This window comes from Pezoporus flaviventris, unplaced genomic scaffold (genome assembly GCF_033815535.1).
Source record: "Pezoporus flaviventris isolate CSIRO_AGI_PZ_B2104156 unplaced genomic scaffold, CSIRO_AGI_Pfla_v1 ptg000078l, whole genome shotgun sequence".
In the NCBI taxonomy this organism is placed as follows: Eukaryota; Metazoa; Chordata; class Aves; order Psittaciformes; family Psittacidae; genus Pezoporus; species Pezoporus flaviventris.
In genome coordinates, this window is record NW_026892626.1 from 7,998,532 (window position 1) to 8,021,878 (window position 23,347).

The 23,347-nt window shown below is 41.5% G+C and overlaps 1 protein-coding gene across 9 annotated transcripts in view; it reads right to left on the minus strand.

Annotated features, from left to right (window-relative positions):
- NPRL3 (NPR3 like, GATOR1 complex subunit) overlaps nucleotides 1-23,347 on the minus strand; it is a 43,913-nt gene that overhangs the window by 14,938 nt on the left and 5,628 nt on the right. For 3 of the 9 annotated variants that reach the window (XM_061473352.1, XM_061473347.1, XM_061473348.1), the window contains exons 3-11: nucleotides 22,233-22,271; nucleotides 18,555-18,684; nucleotides 15,469-15,543; nucleotides 12,296-12,449; nucleotides 11,374-11,455; nucleotides 4,620-4,757; nucleotides 3,731-3,887; nucleotides 1,995-2,101; nucleotides 740-869 (exon numbers count right to left, since the gene is read on the minus strand). In XM_061473352.1, coding sequence (XP_061329336.1) covers nucleotides 740-869; nucleotides 1,995-2,101; nucleotides 3,731-3,887; nucleotides 4,620-4,757; nucleotides 11,374-11,455; nucleotides 12,296-12,449; nucleotides 15,469-15,543; nucleotides 18,555-18,638 — 927 coding nt within the window. In that variant the 5' untranslated portion in view covers nucleotides 18,639-18,684; nucleotides 22,233-22,271. The other 6 variants (XM_061473350.1, XM_061473349.1, XM_061473353.1 and 3 more) reach the window with 5 other exon arrangements.

Genomic DNA, 23,347 nt, shown 5'->3' on the forward strand with positions numbered 1-23,347 from the left:
ATGCCTGTGCTTCCTTTGCTACATTGTGCTGTATTCAGAGGTCCAAGCTCCTTCATTGGGAAATACAGCAGTGTCAGCCAGGAGACTTCACATTACTGAGCTCTTTCTTGAATTTCACCAGTTCCCAGAAATGCTGCAAGCCATGATCTATGCATAAGCAAAACAACAGCTCACAAATCCAAAATACATATATTATTATCCAAAGTCTGAACATTAAAATACTAATGTTGTAACATATGGACTTCTGTTGACTACATGCTGAGTCTACTTCCTCTAACAGCCTTTAAACAATTCCAGTTTCATAGCAAAAGCTAAGTGAACAGACAGTTTGCTTTTAAAACCAGATTGTGAACTTAAACCAGATGGAATATGATAAAATTAAATGCGATTGTGAGGAATCCACAAACTTGCACTCAGCCTTACTAATTTATGACAGTTTTCAACAGACCAAATGGAGTTTCAGCTTTCCCTACAAAATCACTCGAGGAGAAGAAACATTCTGATTTTTCTTTTAGGATGTGCTTTGCTATCACACAGCATCCGCACAGCTTCACCTTCAACATCCCCAATGCTTTTTGGCATGCAAATAGGAAACAACAAATCATAAGGTTGGAAACACAGTAATTGGCAACTTCTAAACCTATGATAGCAGGTTCCGGACTAAGTACTCCAGAAGCAACACTATTCCTTGTTCTCATTAGCAGAAGAACAAGGAACTCTTCTACATTCTCCGTCTCACCTCCTGAACAGGCGGTGCGAGTGGGTTCTTGAACTCTGAGAGTGACACTGGAAGGGAGAACTTGGAAAGCATTGACGGCAGGTTGTGCCCCCGGAACTGACAAGAAAATGCATCTGCTAAAGGAGAGTAACTGCAGAAAAAAGACAAAGATAGAAATCAGTTTTAGATTGCTGGTCAGTGCAACATTTATCCACTTAATCATTACAGAAGTGCCAATTCCCAAATGAACACTGTGTGATCTAGAAAAAACAGTAAGGATAGTTTATGGCATGCTGCATCCTGCAAAAGTAAGCAAGAAGCATATGCACTTTCATCTTGGCACTGCATTTGGGTGCAGTACAGTATTCAAGGTGTGGAGAGAATCCAGAAGAGAAGAATAAAAATGAAAAAAAGTCTAGACCTGCAGAGTCTCTGATCAAAGGAACAGGGACTGGGCAGTCAAGACAATGATGAGAAGGATATAATATAAGCTTTGAATATGCAAAACGCAACTGGAGACGTGACTGTTCTCCCTGACTATGCTGACAGGACAAGCAATATGACTGATCAGAAGTAAAGGAGAGTCAAGTTAAATATTAGGAAAACTTTTTGACTTAGGATTCCCATCTACAAAGGTCTTCAAGAACAGCACTGCCACATAAAGCACAGGAACAGCTGTTCCTGAATGATCTCCAGGTCTCTTCCAGCTCTATTTTTATAATCCCATCAGAGAAGTTTTGATTTAAAACTATCTTCCTATAACTGAGTTCCAACACAGATTCTAGAAATATCTCAAAACCCAACACAGTAAGAGCTGCCAATCTTCAGCAGAGTAAAAATACCCACCACTGCCTCCACATCTTCCTTGCTTTGCTGCTGCCTGCTCTCAAAATGGCCACATTGACTTCTCTCTGTGAGAAGGCTTACCAGTGGAAAATGCCATCATACAAAACAATAGCGATAGCAACCCTAGCCTGATTTGCTACTTTTGATTAATTTCAGGTGATGCTGTGTGCCAGATACACAGATACTCCTATGAAACACTCGTTTATTTAACATCATAAAGCATTTTGTTTTGTAAACGTTTCCATATTGTTTCAGGTTCATACAGCCTTTCTGATACGGGCATTTGGAAAGCAAATGTACTAAATACTAAAAGTAGCCTTAAAAGGTAAATACTTCCAAAAGCCCACATCACTGCAGAAGTGTATCTGCAGTGCATATCTGCACTTACCACCACCTTGTTGCCACAGTAACTCATTTTCCTTCTACTTACAGACAGACACTGGCGTTTGGAGAAAGCATGTAGACATTGTTTTCACAAAGCGGATAAATAATAATTGCTTTTCCCCAGTAAACGAGATGTGCAGCAAGCTGGAAAACCTGCATTGGGAAAACAGGGAAAGATTAGGTGAGCAAAAGCAAAATTCCAACTCTCAGCAGGAGTTCCACACAATGAGAGAAGAGCTGTGTTTGTGCTGAAATGAAAGAATGTTCTATCCCTTCATCCGGCTTTCAGAATAAATTCACGGTTTAATATAACATGTGGCACATCAAAAAGCATTTGACAAGGTTATGAATTTCCAAAGGTTCACTTCACATTTCTAAGCAACTTAGTACTTCCTGCCTTAAAGGAATTTTTTTCATGCTGTATCAATAGTAGTTACTTTTCATGCCCCAAAACCTTATTTCTGTCTGTGCACAAAATGCATTAAGTGTTACACATGAAAAATAAAATAAAAGAATCAGCCTCTACTATGAGGCAAACATAAAGGAAACCAACACTGCCTTTTTAATGCACTGAGATATTTCAGTAATGAGCTACACAAAGTATTTTAATGTGTTAAACAAGTCAGTGGTTGTTAATGGCTCTGGAAGAGCCACATAAATAGCATCTAGGAGACATAAAATCCAGCCTGTATCATTAGAGGCATTTAACTTCGCTTTTTTGTGGAGAACAGAACTACAGAAGCAGTAGGGAATTTCCAGAGTTCATCCCACAGCTATATAATGCCAAGTAATACCACAGACCACTCTAAGCAGGCCTAGAAATTTTATTACAAAACAGGGCCTTCCCCTTCAAATAAGAAAAGGTGCACACCTACAACCAGGAGCATCTGAGATGACAAGCCATGCTCTCCCTGTCACACAAAGCATAGATCATGTCCCCAAGTCTGACCTGACAAGTATTGGCCACAATGAGCACAGTCATCCACATCTCTCAGTAGTCTCTTGTCTCCCATGATTGCCAGAGTCTCATTCCCTCCACTGGCACAAGGGAAAATGATAGGTAGATTTGCATGGGCTTTCAGCACACTTCAGCAGAAAAGATCTTCACAGATCCAGGAAAAGTAATGTGTTTGGCCATGGCAGCTGTAAGCTTTCACTTGTATTTTGGATACCTCCATTTGCACATAGACATCACGATGGCAGAACCAAGACAAGACCACTGTGGTGTAAGTCAAGAGTACTATTTGCTCTGGGTTTAGCTACCTAATGGAAGGGCACAGAGAAGACAGAGCTATTCTTCTCAGAGGGGCACAGGGAGGGGACAGAAGGCAATGCACACAAGACAGAAGATGGGAAATTCCCATTAAATACAAGCAAAGTTTTTACTCTGATGCTGGTCAAATGCTGGACCAGGGCCCAGAGAGGCTGTGGGAGGTATCCCTGCAGGTACTCAGAATTTGAACGGACAAGCCCTGAGCAGCCTGCTTTACTGGGCTTGCTCTGAGCAGTGGTGTGGACTGGAGACCTCCAGGCACCCCTGCTACTCCACAGCAATCTGCAGCTTGGATACGGCTACAGGACTGTTGAGTGCTCTCACTGCACCACTGCCCTTCATTTCTCCAACCTCTCCACATGTGAGCTCTAAGGCTCACGCTTTCACTGTGCACTCTGCTCACACTGACAGAACTGACATGCTCACGTACCACAGAAAGCCCTGGCACACAGAAAGAAAACACCTCATGATTTAAAAGGATTTCAGCTGCTGCTGACAGTTCCCCGTACCTGCAGCAATGCCAAGTCAGCATCTTGAGCCAGTTGCTGCAAATTCTTCACGGCAGAGGTAGTTTTAATTACTCTCACCAGGGCAGGAGAGCAGTCCAATGGGAGCTCATTAAGCAATGACTTCTCATCATTTAAAAGTAATAAGGCATGGTAGGGCCTGCAGAAAAATAGAATACATTTGCACAGTAAACTACAGCTTTTCCTGAAGGCTTAGTTATTCCCAGGCCATGATTCCTGGGGTCAATCTACTGGTAAAAAACGAGCTTCTAATCTCATCCTTTTGGTGTAAGTGGTTCAGAATAAGCTTCTTTTTATGTCACAAAGTAAGGCGCTCCCTATAAAAAAGGGATAAGGGTTATATGGTAACTGGATGCCCCAGAGACTAGGAAAAAAAGACTGCACTGTGCTAGCATGCAGTTAAGGCTGGGGAACTAGTCTGAAAACTGTTCATCTGCACTACTGAAATACAGAATGGAGTAAAAGCAAGAATTAGTTACTTTTGCAAGTAAAAAGCTGTAAACATGGAATGCTGGAAATAAGATATCACAGGGCCTGGGTTCTCTTTCTTCTAAAAGCAAAATTACTTCTGGGTGAAATTAAAATGAACACACAATTCCGGTGACTGGAAAGAGCACAAACCTCTCTTGCAGCATCACCTCAGTACAACCACCTAATATTAAGGCAAAGGCTGTTGCTTCATACCACCACATACACAGCAGCATTATGGCACCACAGCAGAAGATTCAAGGGAACCCTGTCTCAGCCCATGCCACCAATGCTACAGCTCATGTCACATCATCTCCCCAGCTCTACCAGCACAGACATTTGTGGCACCACACTTGGAACTAAAGAAGGGCTGGCCTCAGTCTGAAGGACAGCTTGCACTTACCTGATGGATTTCAGGCTTCTCTCAATTGCTTCAGGGGGTATAAAGTTTGTGGCAACATAATGGATTTTATGAGGCAGACAGAAACTCACTTCCAGCCAGTTGTTGATATGTAAACGGACCACCCCTGTTGTGCAGAGACTAAAATAGGAAGAAAATAAATACATACAGCATTTACTGTGTATAACAATGAAAATAGTGATCCAGATTCACCCCTGCACAGGAATCACATCAGGACAAGAAAAGGCTGAATGTACCCTATCTATCCTCAGACTGGCTGAGGGCCAGCTGGTTCCTAGCTGCAAGTGCTTCCGTAACTTGTACTTATAGAGCATTATCCCCGATGAGACTTTGGAGGGATCTGAAAGACAGGACCCCACTGATCTTCTGCTCCCCCTGCTCTTAACATTGCAGCAGTATCTCAAGATAAGAGTTTCCTGAGAAAACTACTGCAAGGCAGAGATTTCCCTAGAAGAGAGCTGCAAAGGGCAAAGATGAATTGGGCACAATCTTTTCACCTCCAATTTCCATCTTCTTCTCCAAGAAAAAAGAAAAGGAGATGTCTGTACTGGGCAAGGGGTGTTACAAGCAGCACATTTCCACAGTAATGGACTCCTTCGGTTCTGCTTAGGTTGTTTATTTCCTACTAACCTGCTCCAGCTTGTCACATGAAATCACAAACGTGCTTGGTTAAATGGCTTCTTCATTCTAGGAAACCACAGGCACCAAGCTAAGCCTTTTAGCTGACTTCAAACAACAGGACTGGAGTGGAAATTACGGCCATCTCAGGAATGACAGGAAAGTCTGACACTCGTGTTCAGCCTGAAAGCAACTATAAGCCTCTTTCACTGAGAAGAGGGCCTAAAATACAGTTTTGAAGTTTGCACTCTAACAATTCCAGTCTGAATTTTAAATTCAAGAGTGCTGAGACTTGCAATACAACTTTTGTGTCGATAACACCCACGAATTTCCCCTCTACACAAAGCATATTTAACAACATGCCAGGAACACGCTGGGAGCAAATACATGCCTTTGGAAACTCTTTATGTGGTGATTTCAACATTCTACCTAGCATTCAATTGCAGGCCACAGACTAACATACTCTTTTTCAAGTTCATCTGGTTGGATAGAGGCTTTAGAGAGACCTGAAAGTTCAGCTTTGAAACAAAAACACTGGGCAGCTTTGGCTGCCAGTATAACTATTCGCCAAACCACAACAGAGTGGTGAGAGAACAGACGTGATCCTGTCCTGCTCCGTGCATGATCAGACTCATTAGGGGCAATCTCACTGCAGACAATGCTTTTCAAAAGCAGAGGCTGTGGTTTTGTTCTCAGATCTTGCAGTGACCTCCAAAAATACTGATTTTTCAAGTTGCAAATAAAGTAGATATTATGTATGTTTTCCTTGAGAGGATGAATCCACTGTCTCTCTGGCACTACCACCTCACATCAGCATAGAGGCTCCAAACCCTGAAGGAACATGCAAAACACAGCAAACGCCTCCATTTTTCTTGCATTAAATGCAAGAAAACCAGTAACACTGCTTATCCCACTAGACATACACCAACTGACAGATAAAGCTGGGTTCTCTCAAAACACATCAAGATGAAGGGCACCCTAAGGCAGGAGTTATATGCACTATCTACCAGGCCAAATACTCACAAGAGAAGACATGACAATAAATGAACGTGGCAAGTGAGATAAAAGACTACCTGGAAACTACTGGAGTTGTTAAAACAGGTTACCAAAAAGCAGCAGAGATACACGAAAACATGAAACACTTGCAGGGATATTTTCCCTGCACAGTGTAACATTCAGGAAACAGAAGAAAATACAGTTGGTTCTTTTCATTCTTCAGTCCAAGTGCACCAAGGCAGAAGCTTTAATTAGATAATTACACTCCCCCCAGCGTAATTTTGTCTGCAGTGCAATATACAAGAGCCTAGAATTAAAGACAACAAGAAAACTAGATTTTCAGTTCTGATCTGGATCTTAATTTCATTCTTCTACATTTGCATTCAACTGTACAATTTCAAGCCTTCATTATAGCTTTATGTACATGGTTTCTCCTTCACCTGCCCCTCCTTGGATGGAAAATAACTGAAGTCTTTAATAATTTGACAAGGAACAAGCTATGTTCTCCAGCAGCAGTATATGTGAGTGCCCTTAGCCAGCCAATGGACTTGAATAATTTCACCAATAGGTACACAAAGATTCTAGCAACATGAAATACAGTCAAGCCACAGAAAGTGAAGTTTGGATCCACATTTACCTTCATTTTACAGATCGTCCATGAACTCATCTGTTTAGCAAGCTTTTTACTGTGAGCCTCACAAACCTCCATGAGCTGGCCTCAAGTGCCTTGGCTGGGGACCAGCAGACCCAGAAGCCACCTTCTTTTAGAGGCAGAAGCAGAATGGCAAAAACCAGCAACAGAAGAGAAAACCAAGAAAATAAGTTTTCAAAGTCACACTGGGGAGTAACCTACCTACTATACTATTTTATTCTTCTTAACTAAGTCAAATTGTGGAGCAAAGAGTCCAGAAAGATGCAGAACTGTGGGAAGGTGAGAAGACTGCATCGGCTGCATTGCATACCATGAGCCTCAGGGACACAGTTTAAGTAGCCCCTGACAGGAAACCTACAATTGCACAAAGGTGCAGTAGGTACACCAGGAATTTACAGAAGGCTCTTTTGTTCGTTGCTCCTTTCTCAGCTACTCTCACATTTTATGGGGATTTTCTGCAGTGTTCCTGCACCCTGAGCTTTTTCACCGAGTTGACATTTTCACTAAATTATCTGCTGTAATTCCAAAAGCTCTTTTCAGAGCAGTTATGGCCTATATAAGGGTTGTTTGGCCTTATATGCCCACTGCTCCATCAGTTAACTGGTATCCAGAGACACTGCTGCAACTTTTCCTTTTTCCCACAGACTCCGAGAGCAACTGGGCAAAAATAGCTTCACTTCACATACTCTAACTGGCTGTTAAACCCTCAAAGGCATTCCATCTTATCCCAGAAAAACTTAGTTTCAACACTTAAAAAAAAATTTTAAAAATCTCTGGTTAGATAATACATGAGGAGCAATACTGAGGGATAAGGATAAGGAGGGGGGATATCAGTCTAAAATTGAGACAGGGAGAAGACAACAGAAAAAAGCTGTTCAGTGTCTCTATCATAAGACTTATGAGACATCTCATGATGCTAGAAAGAGCAAAGTTCAAAAGAAACAGAAAGAAACACAGAAACTAGAGAAGGTATGGACCTCCTTATCAGGGGATGCTGTGATGGTTAAATATTTACTCTGGCTCACAGGACTGTGGACTAATTTCGAGAAGTGAATATACAGAAACCACCTCCAAAGCTGTAGGAACCTGAGGAATAATTTTGGGACTATCACTGCTCTTTTGCTCTACTCTGCTCTGCCCTGAGCAGCAACTGTGAACCACTGCCCCAAAATGGGAACCCAGTTGGCCAGTATCCCACAAAACTGCAACATTCTTTTCATAGCTATTGGCAAAACAAAGATAATCCTATCTCATATTTTATGAAATTTTACATATACACACACCGCTTTATATCTATTCTATTTATATCAGAAATTAATAATTTTTCTAGCTTAGTAGTGGTAAGCTTGTAGCTCTGGAGTTTATTTTTGCTACAGGTTGTGACTACTTAAAGCTTTGAAATGATTTCACATTTCCTTGTAAAGAAGATACTGACCATCCTTTGATCAAGTAATGGTAGTTGGTTTATATTTTACAGTACAGCCACACAAATCACAACTAATAATTCACTAAATCTCATAGAAGTATTCCAGTTCTCCCTGAGCTGCTGAGATAGGCTAGATCTACCAGTCAGTTCAAATCCTGCTAAGCTAAAAATGTATAAAGGCTCTTTGCATGTTATAAGGAAGAAATAAACAATCCTCCCCATAATTTCACTTTTATTCCAATTATAAAGCTAAAAGAGAAGTTTCCTAAAAACAGACACGCAGTTAGCTAGTATCAAGCTAATATATTATCTGCAGTTGCAGATAAAACTTGGTAAAAGCTCTCTTAACTCCCTAAACTGAAGGCTGGCTTAAAAGAGACACCCATTTTAACACTGGTAAATTTGTCAGCACTGGAATTACTGGCAACTGGACTTTCTTGGTCCTAAAGCCAGTGCTTTTTGTTCCATACCAATGCTGAAGTTTGGGGACATGATAACAAGACTCTCAAATCTATTTTCTGAACTAATACAAAAGAAACATTCCAGTTTGCTCCACTAGAGTCAAAAAAGGTCCCAGGATTTAGATGCTGATTACTCCTGAACTGTCAATCTAAGAATATTCCATTAGCATAGCAGCAGTAGTGTTATGGTCAAGATGACCTGGTTATTGATTCCTGCCTTATAAATTACAGGCATTTCATTCAAAACACAAAGGACACTTCGATTCACACAGCTGTGGTTTTGTACAAGCCAACTTGCTAAGGGATGTGTTGGGTCTTGCCTGAAATACCTCAGCACCATCTACAGGAAAACAAGGGCTAGACAGCATCTTTGGAGCAAGGGAGATAATTCAAGAGGCCTTCCACTGGAATTGCAGAAATCAGCAGACAATAGGAAATGCTGGCTTGAGCAAATCTCAGATGGAGAGCCGCATTCCCATCTGCAACTCAAAGTGCTCTCTCCATTTTACTATGCTGTTCCTTTATGCCAAAGGCTATGCCAGAAATCTCTGTAAATTTAAAACAGCATATTGTCACTGCATCCATTTGAAGACTTGCCGTTCCCAGCAGCCTTTTCTCCTCTAAAACAAACAGACCAAATCTTTCAATCTTTCCTCTTAGGTCATTCACTCTCCTCCATGCTCTCGAATCCTTCTCGAAATGTGGTGCCCAAAAGTGGATACAATATTCATTACAGCAGGGGCTTTACAATCCTGAATGGGACTGATTCCTAACTTACAGTTGAGAGTCTTGTTCTATGCATTCCTGTCTATTTGCTCTTTCTGCAACTCCGTGTCACTTGTGACTAATCCTCATTTCATAGAGGACCACACAGACACTACTCTGGAGTTGCTGCCACACAGGAATTCTTCATCTTGCAGTTGCAGGAAAAAAAAAAAAAAATCCTATTTCTAGACCATTTCTTCTATCTTAAAAAAAAAACAACCCAAACAAACCACTTTTAATTCCATGCCTGCCTGGCAAGGTGCTGCAGCCCCTCTCAACTGAGCTGAGTGCAGGTATAATTAAGTGTATTTCTCTTGCATACAGTATTAATGGAAAAATACTGCAGAACAGCACTTTATTACCCAGCCAGCCAACAACACTGTTAACTACTTTTCAAATACAGCTTTCCAATAAAATGCACAGCCATTTTATATCTTTAGCAACACCTTTTTACATTTTCTTACGCCAATTTCATGCAAAAGTGTCAAAATTTAACTGGCACTGCTTCTCTCCCTCTCACAATGCCTAAATGTGGGAGACACTGCCTTCTGCTACATCTTGGGGGCAGCACCAACGTGTGTTTCTCTGTGGTTAGTCTATGTCAAGGAAGGGTCATATTAGCACACTCCATGTTCCTCCAGTCACAGCTAAATGCCACAAGATGTCACTGTGTCACTAAAATGTTCGGAAACAAGCTCAGGATTTGCCTCACCATGCACAAACACACAGCCCTAGAGGAACAAAAAAAAGTAACTAGTAGGTGAAGATTAATGTTAGAATTATAGGCTGCACAGAAAGTGCCTTATTTTAAACTTCAGTACAGGTCTGATGTGAATTGTAAGGGAAAATATATAACATGCCTTCCAAAGAAGCTGAAATTCACAGGTCTTGAACATAACAAAGCACAGCTTACTGTAAGTTTTATAATGTGCGTTGCAATCATTAACTTATTTAGGCTTTCAGTGCCTTACCTTATAGGGCCTTGTGATTATACCCTCTGTACAAAGGGAACCGCAATCTAGGGAGGGTAAAGGGTTTGTCTAATATCATATAATGTGCTCTACAGTCAATCAGGGAACTCCAGCATAATTCTCCCAAGCCCTGACAAACACCCTAATCAAAGGGCACATCATCTTCCTCCCCACTGAAACCTTCTGTGCTCCTTTGTCACGGTCTTTCAACAAGCGCATGTTGTGAACAGAAGCGTTTGCTCTGCATGAGGAGTCAGCACTGACAAGCTGTCAGAGCCGACGTACGCTGGAGGAGGCTGGTGCCAGCTCCTGCTGAAATTCAGCACTAACTCCACACTCCTTTGAAATCCTTGCCAGAACTTTTAATCCAGTCAAGAAACAGCATGTTACAGTTCTCATTCTGCTGAAAGTCCCACCACCTAATGCAAATATACTGTCCAGACATGCACAGTGTAACCAAATGAAGCCAGGGCAGTATCTGACTTGCCATCAGTGCTAGATGCAGCATTTTTCTCTTAGCTACAGGTTTAGAGCATTACAGCGATATGATATTCGTATTATGACACTTTCCAATGCCACAATTCACTTATCATTATGCGCCTCTGTGCTAAGGAAGAAAATAAGTCTTAAAAGTTGTTTTTATGAAAAGTTTTATGAACCAAAACATATCCAAAGGGAAACCAAGGTAATGATTACAGTAACAATTCTGCAAACATTTCACCTTACAGCTAGACTTCACATTGCTCCTCCTGGTCTAAAACCCAAGTCCCAGTGAGTCAACAGCATGAAGAGGCAGATAATATCCTAAGGAACAAGACATTTCACAAGAAGCAGTATTCCCACTTACCTGTCATATGTCTCTTTGAGATCTCTGGCCAGTTTGCACTTGGGTAGAATGTGATGAAACGGTGACTGTGGCCCTTCTGTGGCTGTGGAAAGTTTCAAAACAAGAAAGCAAAGAACTGATTTCAAATGAAAGAGCGTGTCCTCTTTCCCCACTAGGTATCAACCAGTACCTCAGGGACAGAATCCATTTAATCTACAATCTACATCCTTGTTTTATCTACAATCACCTTTGCAATAACTCAAGTTACATGTTAAAATAATAGTAAATTAATGCCAGCTTCTCCTAAACCTCAACTCAGTTAAGCACATGTAACTGTGAATTTGACAAGTGATGATTTTAAATGTTTTTGGTTTTATGCATGTTAGTTTTATTTTTTAATGCTTGCAGCAAGATGATGCATCAGTGTCAGAGTTCACCTTGAATACTCCATATTATTATAGTAAATTGATCTGAAGTACAGGCTATAAAGATGCTCTGTAACTGTTTACTAGCCATGGTAACAACATGTAAGAGTAAAGTTTTCACACAAGAAACCTGGTGACGCAGCACACAGCATTAAAGCATGGGAAATTTGCTCTAGGTTGGGTGAAGCAGGCTGCATATGAGTTCTTCCATCTCAGCCTGACAAGCAGATCCAAATGGGATGGTTCAGTGCCCATTCATTCTCCAGTTGACTGCGCTGAACTGAGCTAGCAAGGGAAGTGAACAAGCTACTTTGCTTCTAAAGCTGACATCTCTGCATAGGGACAGCGATCTTGGATGAGGCAAAATGCAGTCAAAAACTGTCAGAATGCTAAAGAGCACCAAAACTTGTTCATACTGATCCCAGCCACAAAAGAAGTAAGAAGGCACAATCAGCACTTTTCTGAAGAAGTGCTCCTGGACAAACACATTCCTGCACAAAGCTAAGCTCAGCACGTACTTTCTGACATGGCAGACACTTCATCCTGAATAGCTAAGATCAGCTTGGCCTCCCTGGTCAGGTACTGGCAGCGGCGCTCCTCGTGCTGCAAGACTATGGCGATTCTTCGGGAAAGATTATGTAAGCAGTTTATCACAGATGGATCTGCATTGGCCTACAGGCAACACAGAAAAGAAACAGGTCAGTCATTCAGCCACAATCACATATATGAAACTACACTGATGGGTAAGCAGTCAAAAAGCCAGGCTGGATGGAGCTTTGAGCAACCTGGACTAGTGGAAGATATCCTGCCTATGGTAGGGGGGTCAGAACCAGGTGGTCTTTAAGGTCCTTTCCAACCCAAACCACTCTGTGATTATATGAAAATAATTATCTTCAGTAGATACCAAGTCAGCCTCTTCGGCAATCGGAAAAAGCAAGGCATTTTCTCTAGCAGCAACAAAACAGAAAGAGATGTCCAAAAGTAAAGAGAAGATTCTGGGATTTCTACACTTGTCTGTGCATCAAACAAACACAGTACCTATAGTATGAAACTCCTATCTGGTTATTTCTTCCAGTTGTTAATGGGCCTAATGAGTTCTGCTAGCAGAGACCAAAGAACTCGGTTTCACACAGTGAGAAAATAAAGTGTCAAGCTATTTGAAAAGGCAGAATGTCATGATGTTTAGGTTAAATTCACCAGCAGTGTGAGGACTGCAGTGCCTTTAACACGGCCCATTCACTCCAAGTTCCTATACTAATGTTTGTCTTATATTCTGACAAGGCAGTAACTATGTGAGAATTACCAACAGGGGATCAACAATTTGATCCCAAACTGGAATGAATTTGGATTTACACTCCCAAACATTTCACAAATATGGCTTACATTTAACACTGCATTTCTGCATGTTTCAGAATGAAAGTGCAGGAAAAATCTATCACATAAGTACAGCTAACGGGGGGGGGGGGGGGGGGGGGGGGGGAGGGGGTGGAGGGAATGACATGACTTGGTGGCTCCAGTCTGACTAAGGAGCTGCTTTAAATGTTTGTTAAGACATTTAAAGGAATTTACACTTCTAGCAAGTGATCACTTGGCATGTAAACTAGCAAACTATGACTCATCATTTTTTTATTCCACTGTTCTTGCTGAGTCACGACACGTTGGTAACCCTGGAGCTTGAACACAGCAGGATCGGTGCTGATTACAGCATCTGGGACTTTGCCTGCTCTGTCTGCCCTCTGCAGATGGACTCTCATCTTTATCTCAGAATGCCTCCACCCACCCTCTGCAGTGCACTACACCATTCTAGGAAAAAATTTCCACTTGCTTCTTGCACAGCACTTTCCCCAAACTTGACTGCTCTCTGTGAACTAAGGATGTCTCATTTGGCAAATGATTTAATGCCACATTACACACATCAGAATCATCACAGTGCCAAAAGGAGAAAAAAGCAAGTTTTCCCAGGAAAACCACTAGAAATTAGATTGTGGAAAAATGTGGGCTAGGTGTAGTCTTCACTGCATTTCAGCAAGCTCTTGTAATATTGTGAACAAAAGAGCATTGGTTTCAACACTTCTACTTCCACATGACTCCATGTGCATCCATGTTTGTGTTCACATGTACATCTATACACACTTACCTACAACAAAGCATGGCGCTTCACCAGTACACCAAACAATACAATTCCTTGAAGCTAAGGTCTCTTAATGTGTGAAATCTAAACTCAACCCCTGCATTGCAAGTCCTGTCAGGACTTCCTGACTTAAGAATGTCCCAAAGCACAAGAACTCTGGATCCCCAGCAGAAACCAGCGCACAATTTCTTGCTTGGTTCAGACTGGCTGCTGGGATAATTGTCTTGTGTGAAATTTTGCTCTTCAGCTGAGCCCAAGCCACCCAGACTGTGGTCATGGCAGTGTTAGCTGCCATGGAAAAGCCAGCAGTAAGAGAAGGACTAGTGCTAAAAGGAAGAAAACAAATATAAAATCATGACATTATATCCAGTCAAACAAAAATCAGTAATTTCCATAGAGACAGCTATTTCAAGTCCCTCTTTTTATTTTTAAAATGTTTCTTCATATGTGTACGTGCCACAAAAATAAAACGATAGCTCCACAGATGCGACCTGCAAGCTGGAAAGAGAAAGCCAGAGCTCAAAAATCAAGTAATGCTCAAACATCCCAAAATTTCTAGGTTTTACACCACCTAATTAGCACAGCCAGAATCCCTTAACACAGATACCAACATCTAGTCAGTAGAGTAGGCCTAAAATAATTCCAATCAAAACCTATGTATTTGCATCATAACCTACTTCCTCTGTACTTGTACCTTCTTCTCATTTAGAATGCTACAGCTGCTGCTCCCTGGTACTCCACATCTCATTGCTAAGAGGAAGTAGGTTTCAAATACTGTCTATTTCATTATAAAAGAAAAAAAAACTGCAACAAGAATCTTGTTGCACTGAACAAAGGTACATGTGCTTGTAACATACAGCATGAGTAAGGGCTCAAAACAGCATTGTTCTGAGCCAGTCTAGGCTTCTGAATGACTCTGCCTCGAGGTAGCTTGGATTGACCAAGGCCATGGTGGGGACCTGACTTAAGTTTGGCCAAGCATGAGCCACTCTCCACACTGCCTGCTGCCTCTGCTTCTGGAGCACAGCTGATCGCCAACGTCCGAGCTGCATGGAGTCACAAGGCCTCAGGAAGGTGCAGCTGTATGGATTTGGTCCTGGGAAGGAGCAGAACAGTCAGGTACAGAGTGTGGCATCTGACACAGGACAGTCAGACCCAGGCTGCCTTCTCCCACAGCTCTGCTGGTCAAACCTTAATTGCAGGGCCTAGAAAGTAACAGCAAATTACCAGCTCACTAATAATGGAAGACAAGATACATGCAGAACTTGCAACTGCGTTCATCTCTGTTTTGCAAAGTGGGTTTTTTTGCATATCTTTACATTCTGGATATATAAAAACAAACACTCAGAAAATGTCCAGAAGAGTACTTGTTTTCCATTGGCCTGAAAACTTTCCAACTTGTCACTGCCATATTCTACATTGTTTAGGTCCATTGTTTCAAATTCAAATCCAAAATCCAATGAAACGTTTTATAAAAGATTACTGGAACCTGAATCTACTGCATTCTCTTATACATCCAAATCACATCCCGCTGTCAGATGGAATGAAGACAGTCCTTACCCTTAGTGCAAACACCACGTTGAAGAGAATCATTGTGGGCATCTCTCTCTTTGGTGAGGGATCAGTTTTGGATACCTGAAAAATATTTTTCAATAAATCCCACAGGCTAGTGTCAACTGGGTCCAGTAACAAAGAGGGAAAGAAGCCTAACTCAGTCAAATAGCAAGTTTACTGAGAAAAGAGAGCAGACAAATCAAATTATACCATCAAATTTGACTTGTAAAAAATAAAACTATGATTTTTTTTTTTCTTTAATCAAAGTGCCACAGTTACTCTACGACACTGCATTTTTTGAGAAGCTGTGAAGACTTAAACCAAAGCATTTTGGTCATGACCATAGAACATAGCAGTCTTAATAGGTGTCTTTACTATTGCATTTTATCATCTTTAGGGACCCTACATTTCAATTCCCCATTTGGACTGAGTCATGTTACAAACTGTTGCTTTTATTAGACCAAAAAATACACGCTAGAAGTGCAGTACTAAAATACGAGGTTTGTTTTTCCCTTCCTGCAGGATTTCAAACACATCCTACAGCCCCCCCTATTCTTTCTGCAGAAGAGAGCTTCAGCCCTAACTCAGGTACAGACTTTCTGGTGAGAAGGAACAGTGGAAGCCATCACATGCAAGCTGAGGTTCTGCATTAAGACAAACAACCCTGAATGGAGCAAGTGTCACCACAAGATGGAGCACAAAATCTGGAGGACATTTCTGCCGCCCCCAAAGTTCCCTGCTGAACACCCATCCAATCCCACGTGAGATCAGCTATAACCTATGGGGCCAAAAACCCAGGCAACCTAATACTTGGTCTCTACGCAACACGAGCATGTGTAGCTAATGCAGCATCTGAGACAGAGCAAATGCAGAGATGCTGGCAAAAGCAGAGCTGCATCCACCCTTCCTGACACGTCCCAAGCATCAGCAACAAATTGCTCAGCAGTAAGCTCCAAAATCTGAGTGCTTTCACTCAGCAGTCTTAAAAATTAGAGAAACTAAAAGCAGCAACAAAATTTTGTTTTTTTTAAGTATAAGTGAAGTCCTATCAAAAAGGCCATGACAGGAGGGTGGTAAAGCCAATTTACTGTGTTTATTTGTCTGGACTTACGGGTTCCAGGATGTCTCGTGAACTTTAATAGAGACTCAAAAGCATTTCCAAACATAGGGATTGATTCTGTTTCCTCCTTAAAATCAAAGAAACTGGCACCATTAATATCAATTAAAATGCAGGCTAGATTTCATATCACCTCTTGTCCAGAAAAAAAAGAAGAAATGACTAAGCTGGAAGAGAAAATGCTGAAGGAATTTGAAGAATTCTGAATATTCCTACATAAAAGGCAGTCTGGCACACAGGATTAACTACTTGTGTTCTTGTAACTCCTTAATCTCATCTGAGTAAGAATTTGCTGAGCTGTCCTATGGATTAATTTACTATAGTAAGAAACCTGGAGAAACCCAAACCAGAGATTGTCAGGTCTCCCCAGCCACTGCCTTTGGTTTATGGGAAAGGAGCTCCATCTAGCTTCCTCCTAACTGCAAAAGGGTCCCAGATTTAGACTCAAAGGAACTAGCAGAGATGGCTGCCACGTCTAGAAGTTTCTAGACACTAGAAACTTCTGGTGTGCCTACTGGGGTGATAAGACACATCCAAAAAGATCCTACAAGGAGAAGCAAAGTCTTTAAAGCACTTTATAACTTCCTTCATTTACCCTGATGCATTTTTATTTGGACATACTGGAAATGAAGAGACATTTCATGCAAATAGGATAAAACTGACTGGGAAGTGGAGAGAATGTATAATTATATGTGGTGAAGAAATGCAAATACAAGTTTTTAACCTCATTTACAGCACATTTCAGAAGTTGTGCCTTTCAGACAAGATTAACAAAATAAAGGAATCTGATACTGTGAGACAACATGCCATGCTGTTAGGGCACCAACAAGTCTTAATGGCCCTGACCCATCCCAATTGGGTCCCTCAGGCTCGTCCCTGGAGCCCCATTTAAGCTCAGCCCAGGGCCTGTAGGTATGCCTGCCTCCAGCCCCATTTCAAGGATGGGCCTTCAACCTACATTGTCATAGGTAGCTTGTCTCCTGGATGGACCTCTGGTTAAGAACATTGCAGTCTTGTCCTCCAGCTCTTTCTCTGGTCCTGTTTCCTTTTTGCTCCTGGCTGGGGGACCCATATGAACCCTACGCCTGGTTCATCACTTGCCTTGACTGGGGGTGTTGATGTAGTTGCACAGCTTGGGGACGCCTGAATTCTCTCTTCCAACACAGCTTAAACATTTGAGGACTGAGTCTTGGTGACCCTACATCACATTTCTGGTAGACCCTAGACTGAGTTTCAAAAGTGGAACACGAGCATCTTTTGATGCTTGGAGCCAGCTCCTCACTTGGATTAAAGTAGTCTGGTCCAAATATCAAGCAGCAGATGCTAACAATCTGTTTCCATCTCTAATTATAGAGAGAACGATAAAATCGGCAAGCAGATTTTTTTTCCTGAAAAAATGAGTGACTTAGTAAATGTGATGAAAAATGAGACCAAAGCATTTCAGTGCAAGAGAAATCAGAGTTAAAATTCAGAAATTACCAAAGCCCACTTCATTCTTACAGTCCATCTTGTGACTTTGTCCACAAGAAGATTTTCGACCTCTTTCAACTTCCTGCCTGTTCTAAGCAAGCCTTGTGAATGACCTTCAGCACCAGTAAGAGTTAAAAGCCAAACAAGGCTAATGAGGCTTCTAGACTTTGTGAAGGTTTTGGGTTTTTTCAACTGCCATACTAATTAGAGGTGCTAAAAAGCTAACTTGCAATAACTAATATAATGAGAAACAGCTTTTTGAGCTGGACTGCTTAGTGTTACTTCTCTTTACCCACACTAGAGCAACCAGAAAGGGGCCTCTGCGAATCACTGACACAGCTCCCTCAGTTTGCCACTCACCGTATTTATCTGGAAGTAGAAGACAGCTTTGCGCATCAGGAAGTAAAAACAGGATCAAAACCCAACACACACATTCTGAATTCTGTTTCCTAAGCCATGCAGTTTGTAAAGAATGCAGGTCCCCAGAGTGGACCTCGTACCATACCTGCCCCAGGGCATGCTGAAGCAATGTGGGATGGCCAACAAAGCGAACATTATCAATCTTCAGTTCAAACTTTTTGCCACACATATCTGACTTGGTAGCCAAAATTGTTGCCAGAATGACATCCGAAAACCTTGAAGAGCAGAAACAGAAGTTATTACAATTTTCAAAAAGCATACCTGCAGAATATTCCTCCAAATAGAGATATATTTAACTCATGAGGTTCTGAAGTATTGAAAGTTGTGTTTAATTGTTGTACCTGGAGCACCACCAATTATGTAAAATTAAGAACCCCTTAATTACATCTCTCAGATCATCACAATTATGAAACAGGAAGCATTCACGACAAAGGCTGCAGGGTCATGCTTATTTAATTACATGCTGAGCAAAATACATTGGAAAGATTAGATGTAGTTCGCTTAAATACAAAACCAGCTTGAGTTAGCCATTGCCTGGATTTAGCTACAGGTTAATGAACTTACTAAGCAACTACATATTGACACAGCCTGTCACTCAAGCACAGAGATCTTCAAGCCACCCACTACGGCAAAGGGGAATGCAAGAAAAAGCTGATTCAATTCGAAGAAACATATAATCAACACTTGAACTTCCTTTCCCTAAGCTCGTCAGTGCAACAGATCCCAGCCTGTGGTCAGCCTGTTGCCTGGCCTGATCCTGGCTTTCTCATTTGATAAACCAAACTGAGACAAATTCATGACAGGGCAGGCCCTTCTCAGCACCAGCCATGGTGTTACTGGATTGCTCTGGACTGGTGGTGAGAAAGAAAGCAGCTACAAGACAGGAATGCAAGTACAGGAGTCTGCCCTGTAAAAGACAGCTACTGCTGCAAAACAAGTAAGAATCCAGTGTGACAAGGGAGGAATTCTGCAACTGCTCTTTCTGACGGCCTTGCAACACTGGCCTGGTCTCTACAAACACTTGTTTTATTTAGGGTGCCTCCGACATGGTGGAGCTCAAATCCACAGGGAGGAGGACCTCAGCTAGCTGCTGGAGGAAACTTGCAGAATAGGAGCACTGCAAGGTTTGATATTAGCAAGTTCTTTCCTCATCTGATTTCAAACCAGTTTCTGATGAGACCAATTTTTTAGGAATAAAAATGTTTATTTGATTTTCTTTATTTACATTCTGAGACAGGGAGCTGTCAGACCATCCCCATAAACCAGGCAGGTATCCCAGATAACATAGTATCACTCAGAGAAAAGGGCAGGCATGGGTGTGTGCTGCACTCACCTTATCTCCCAGCCACAAGTGAGCCCTCGATGCCCAGAAAAGGAATTAATGTATCATTTTTCTGGCTCATCTGACTTATGGAGTACTACAGAAATTGAGACAAATGCACATAGCCAGGTCTTCTGTGTGTATCCATCTGCATACGACCCAGGGGGCATTTCTTTTATGAGACCTATATATGCTGAAGATGAAGGACAACACAGGGGCTTTACAAACTGTCAGAGCCCCAGTGTTTGTACAAACAAGTCATCTTGACCACAGCACATTGCTTACCTTTGGCTATGGAAAGAGGAGCTGCGTAGAAACTTTCAAATCCCTGACCACTGCTCCAAACACAGCTCAGGGCAAGCAGAGAGACAGGGAGACTAACCAGAGACTCCTGAGATTACTGAGCCTACGCTTTTCAGCCACCGCACTGGGCTGTATAACACATGGGTTTCATGAAGAAAGAGGAAAGCGGTCTCAAACAGGACCTGGACTGATGGTATCTGGAGATCACATTCAAAATAGAGAAGAGAGTCACCATGACAGCAGTGAGTTTTCCCCCTCTTTCTGCCCTGTTCAGCCTTAATAGGCTCATCACAGAGCCAGGAAGACTAATAGCAATGGATCCAAAACGAGCATATGTTTCAGGGCATGAAACCAGAAAGAGGGTGAACTAGAAATTGTCTGCTTGTCGGTAAGAAATTAGTTACTCTTCCCTCCCCAGCCTTGGCAAAGGATACCTTGGGAGCTGGAAAACTGATCATCAGAATGACTTTCAGCACTGTTAAGATTTGTCTTTTACAGGAAATTACACTAGCATATCTTTTAACAGATAGATGTGATGATGAATTAACAGTTCAGGAGTTCCCAAGGAGAGTTCAGGACATCAACAACCTTCTGTCTGCCCTACCTTGTAGGTGGCTCTGTGGGGAGGAAGAGGTGAAAAGGTAGATTTTGTAAAGCCCTCAGTATCTTCTCACTAGCAGAAACTTCTCTTTCTGTGAGAGTACTGTAACTGCAGTCAGACAACATACTTAGGATAGATAACCCTGTGATGGGTTACACAGACGCTACCTGATGGGTACAGACACCTGGTACCACCACAGACTCTCCCAAGAATGACCTGGATTCCAGCCCCATTCTCCTTGCCTAAATTTATGGGGATTTCTGGTTTAAGGGTTTTCTCCCCCAGTGCTCTTCCTAATTTATACATTTCTTAGGCCTCAGGATGATAGGGAGATTGAGGGACAACAGATACACTATTCCCATCATTTCAATTAATCATCTTAGAAAAGGACACTTTTACTTTAAATATTTTAATACTGATTTTCTAATCTCTGGGGTATATTAGATAACCTAAAAATACTGACTTATCAGAGCCCAAGAGTTTGTTAGAAGCAGATTAGGTTTCACAGTTGGGTAGTAACAGTCCCTTCTCCTTCTATGAGACTACTCTGAGGATTGTGATTTCCAGAGGGAAGCAAACCTCTCCCGTAAAAAGGAATTCAGCATGCAGAAACTAAACACAAGAAACAAAAGCTTTCATTTGCCCCAGATATCCTACCGCTCCTCTCATGAGCTCAATATAGCAGCAACAGCAGACAATCTCGCACTACCATACAAACCACACTAGTGCAGATCGACTGCTGTCACCAGTATCTCCTCTGGAAACCCAGCTGAAACAACAATTGCTTTAGCACATGGAAAAGGAGGGGGAAAAGCACCTCAAGCACAAATTCACTTCTTCCCCCCAAGAATGGCTAATAACTTTTTATATACCACAGGAACTGAAAGCAAGGGTTTTGTAAAGAATTCTTCTTTGAAGTACTTTAGAATGGGAGCTGAGTATGTAGGTGAGCATCTTCAGGTTAAGCAGGGACTAGAGATGCTGTTTAATACTTCTGGGGCACTGGGTAGAGATAAGTGCTTTTTCCTCCACACATCCAAAAAGGGGGTACAGTGCAATCATCCAGTTAAACATAGTAGGGCACCAAGAACAATCAACCAGCATGGCTGCTCAAAACCAGGTCTCTGAAGAGTTCTCTGTCATTACTGTGATTAAATAGTTTACTCACTGATCTGTACTTTTAAGTCATTGGTCATCAGACAGCAATTTATTTTAGGGCTCCTTGTTGGAACAACTACAATGCCAAGGCTATACTTGTTGCATTCTCATAAGATCACAACCTTTCTCAGTTCACAGAAGGGACAGTACCACACCTATTCTGAATACCCTACAGGAAGCACAGAAATGTTAGTAGGCCCTTTGTAATTACCCTGGCATAAACCTTTAGCAGTACATTTTCTACAGACATTGTGATTTAGCATGTAATTATCTCATCATTTGGTGTAAAACAGAAACCAGAAACAAAGCACAATTACAAGGATGGTGAGAAAAGAAAGCCATTCTAGACAAAGGTGATTGTTTAGAAGGTTTGGTCTTACCCCGAAACCAATTGCTCATCAGTTAGAGGACATTGGTCTCTGAAATGGGAACATGGCCATAAACACAAAACAAAATACAACAAAAGAAAATAAACGAGGCAAGTACATAAAATACAAAAAGAAAAAAAAAGAGATAATATTAAAAACTAAGATGAAGTATTAAGGGTTAAACTCCTGAAACTCCTGTAAAGGAAATACAACTATTGCAGAGTCAAAAGTTAACGGTAGGTGAATTCCAGGGACATACTGCAGGCTTAGATTGACAACATGGAGAAACAGGCCAAGGCATTTTCATCTTCTCACTAACACTGGCTGCTGTAATGTGATCCTACAATACACTGCATTTATGGAGCTGTATTTACATGATATATTTTATTTCATGCTTACCTTAATAAAAAATAGAAGAGGTTACGGTCTGATTTAGAGCAGATTCTAAACTTCAGTTTCTTTTCTAGGCTGTTTCTGGCTTTCTCACTAAAGGAACATCCTGTGCAGCCCCAAATGACCCATAGCTTTTCCCATACCCACAAGACCCAGAAAAAGAGGATGCCAAACATTTATTGTTGCATGCACAGCCAGGATTCTACAATGGGCCTTGCACACAGAGCCACTGCTTATTCTCCCAGGGATCTAAACAACAGGTACAAGCCTGGCCAGACTCACAAGCATGAAATCATTCTCCAACTCTGCCTGTCCCCTTTAATCCAGTGATTAAAAGGAATTGTCCCAGGCAATAAGCAGAAACTTAGGAAGAGTAGGCTGAAAAAGTTTTCAAGGCAAACAATCCAAAAAGGCTCTTTACAACAGGCATACAGAGCAAGGCTCTGTTAACAGCTGTACTCACTTTTGTATCAGAGAAACAAACACTTATTTTCATTTTAAGTCAAACCCTTTTTTTTTTTCCTCAAACACCAAGGAAAAACAGGACTTGTTTCCTGAAATAAATTTCCCAAATATACTAAAAAATTAATCTGATAAAAGCTTTATACTGTCCACATTAGAAAGAGGATGCAAAATGAAAACCTTAACAATTATTTAATCCAAAAGACAGCATATTTCTACTGGTCATGTTGAAAAGGGAACCTAGAGCAATCCTAAATGACAAACTATACAAA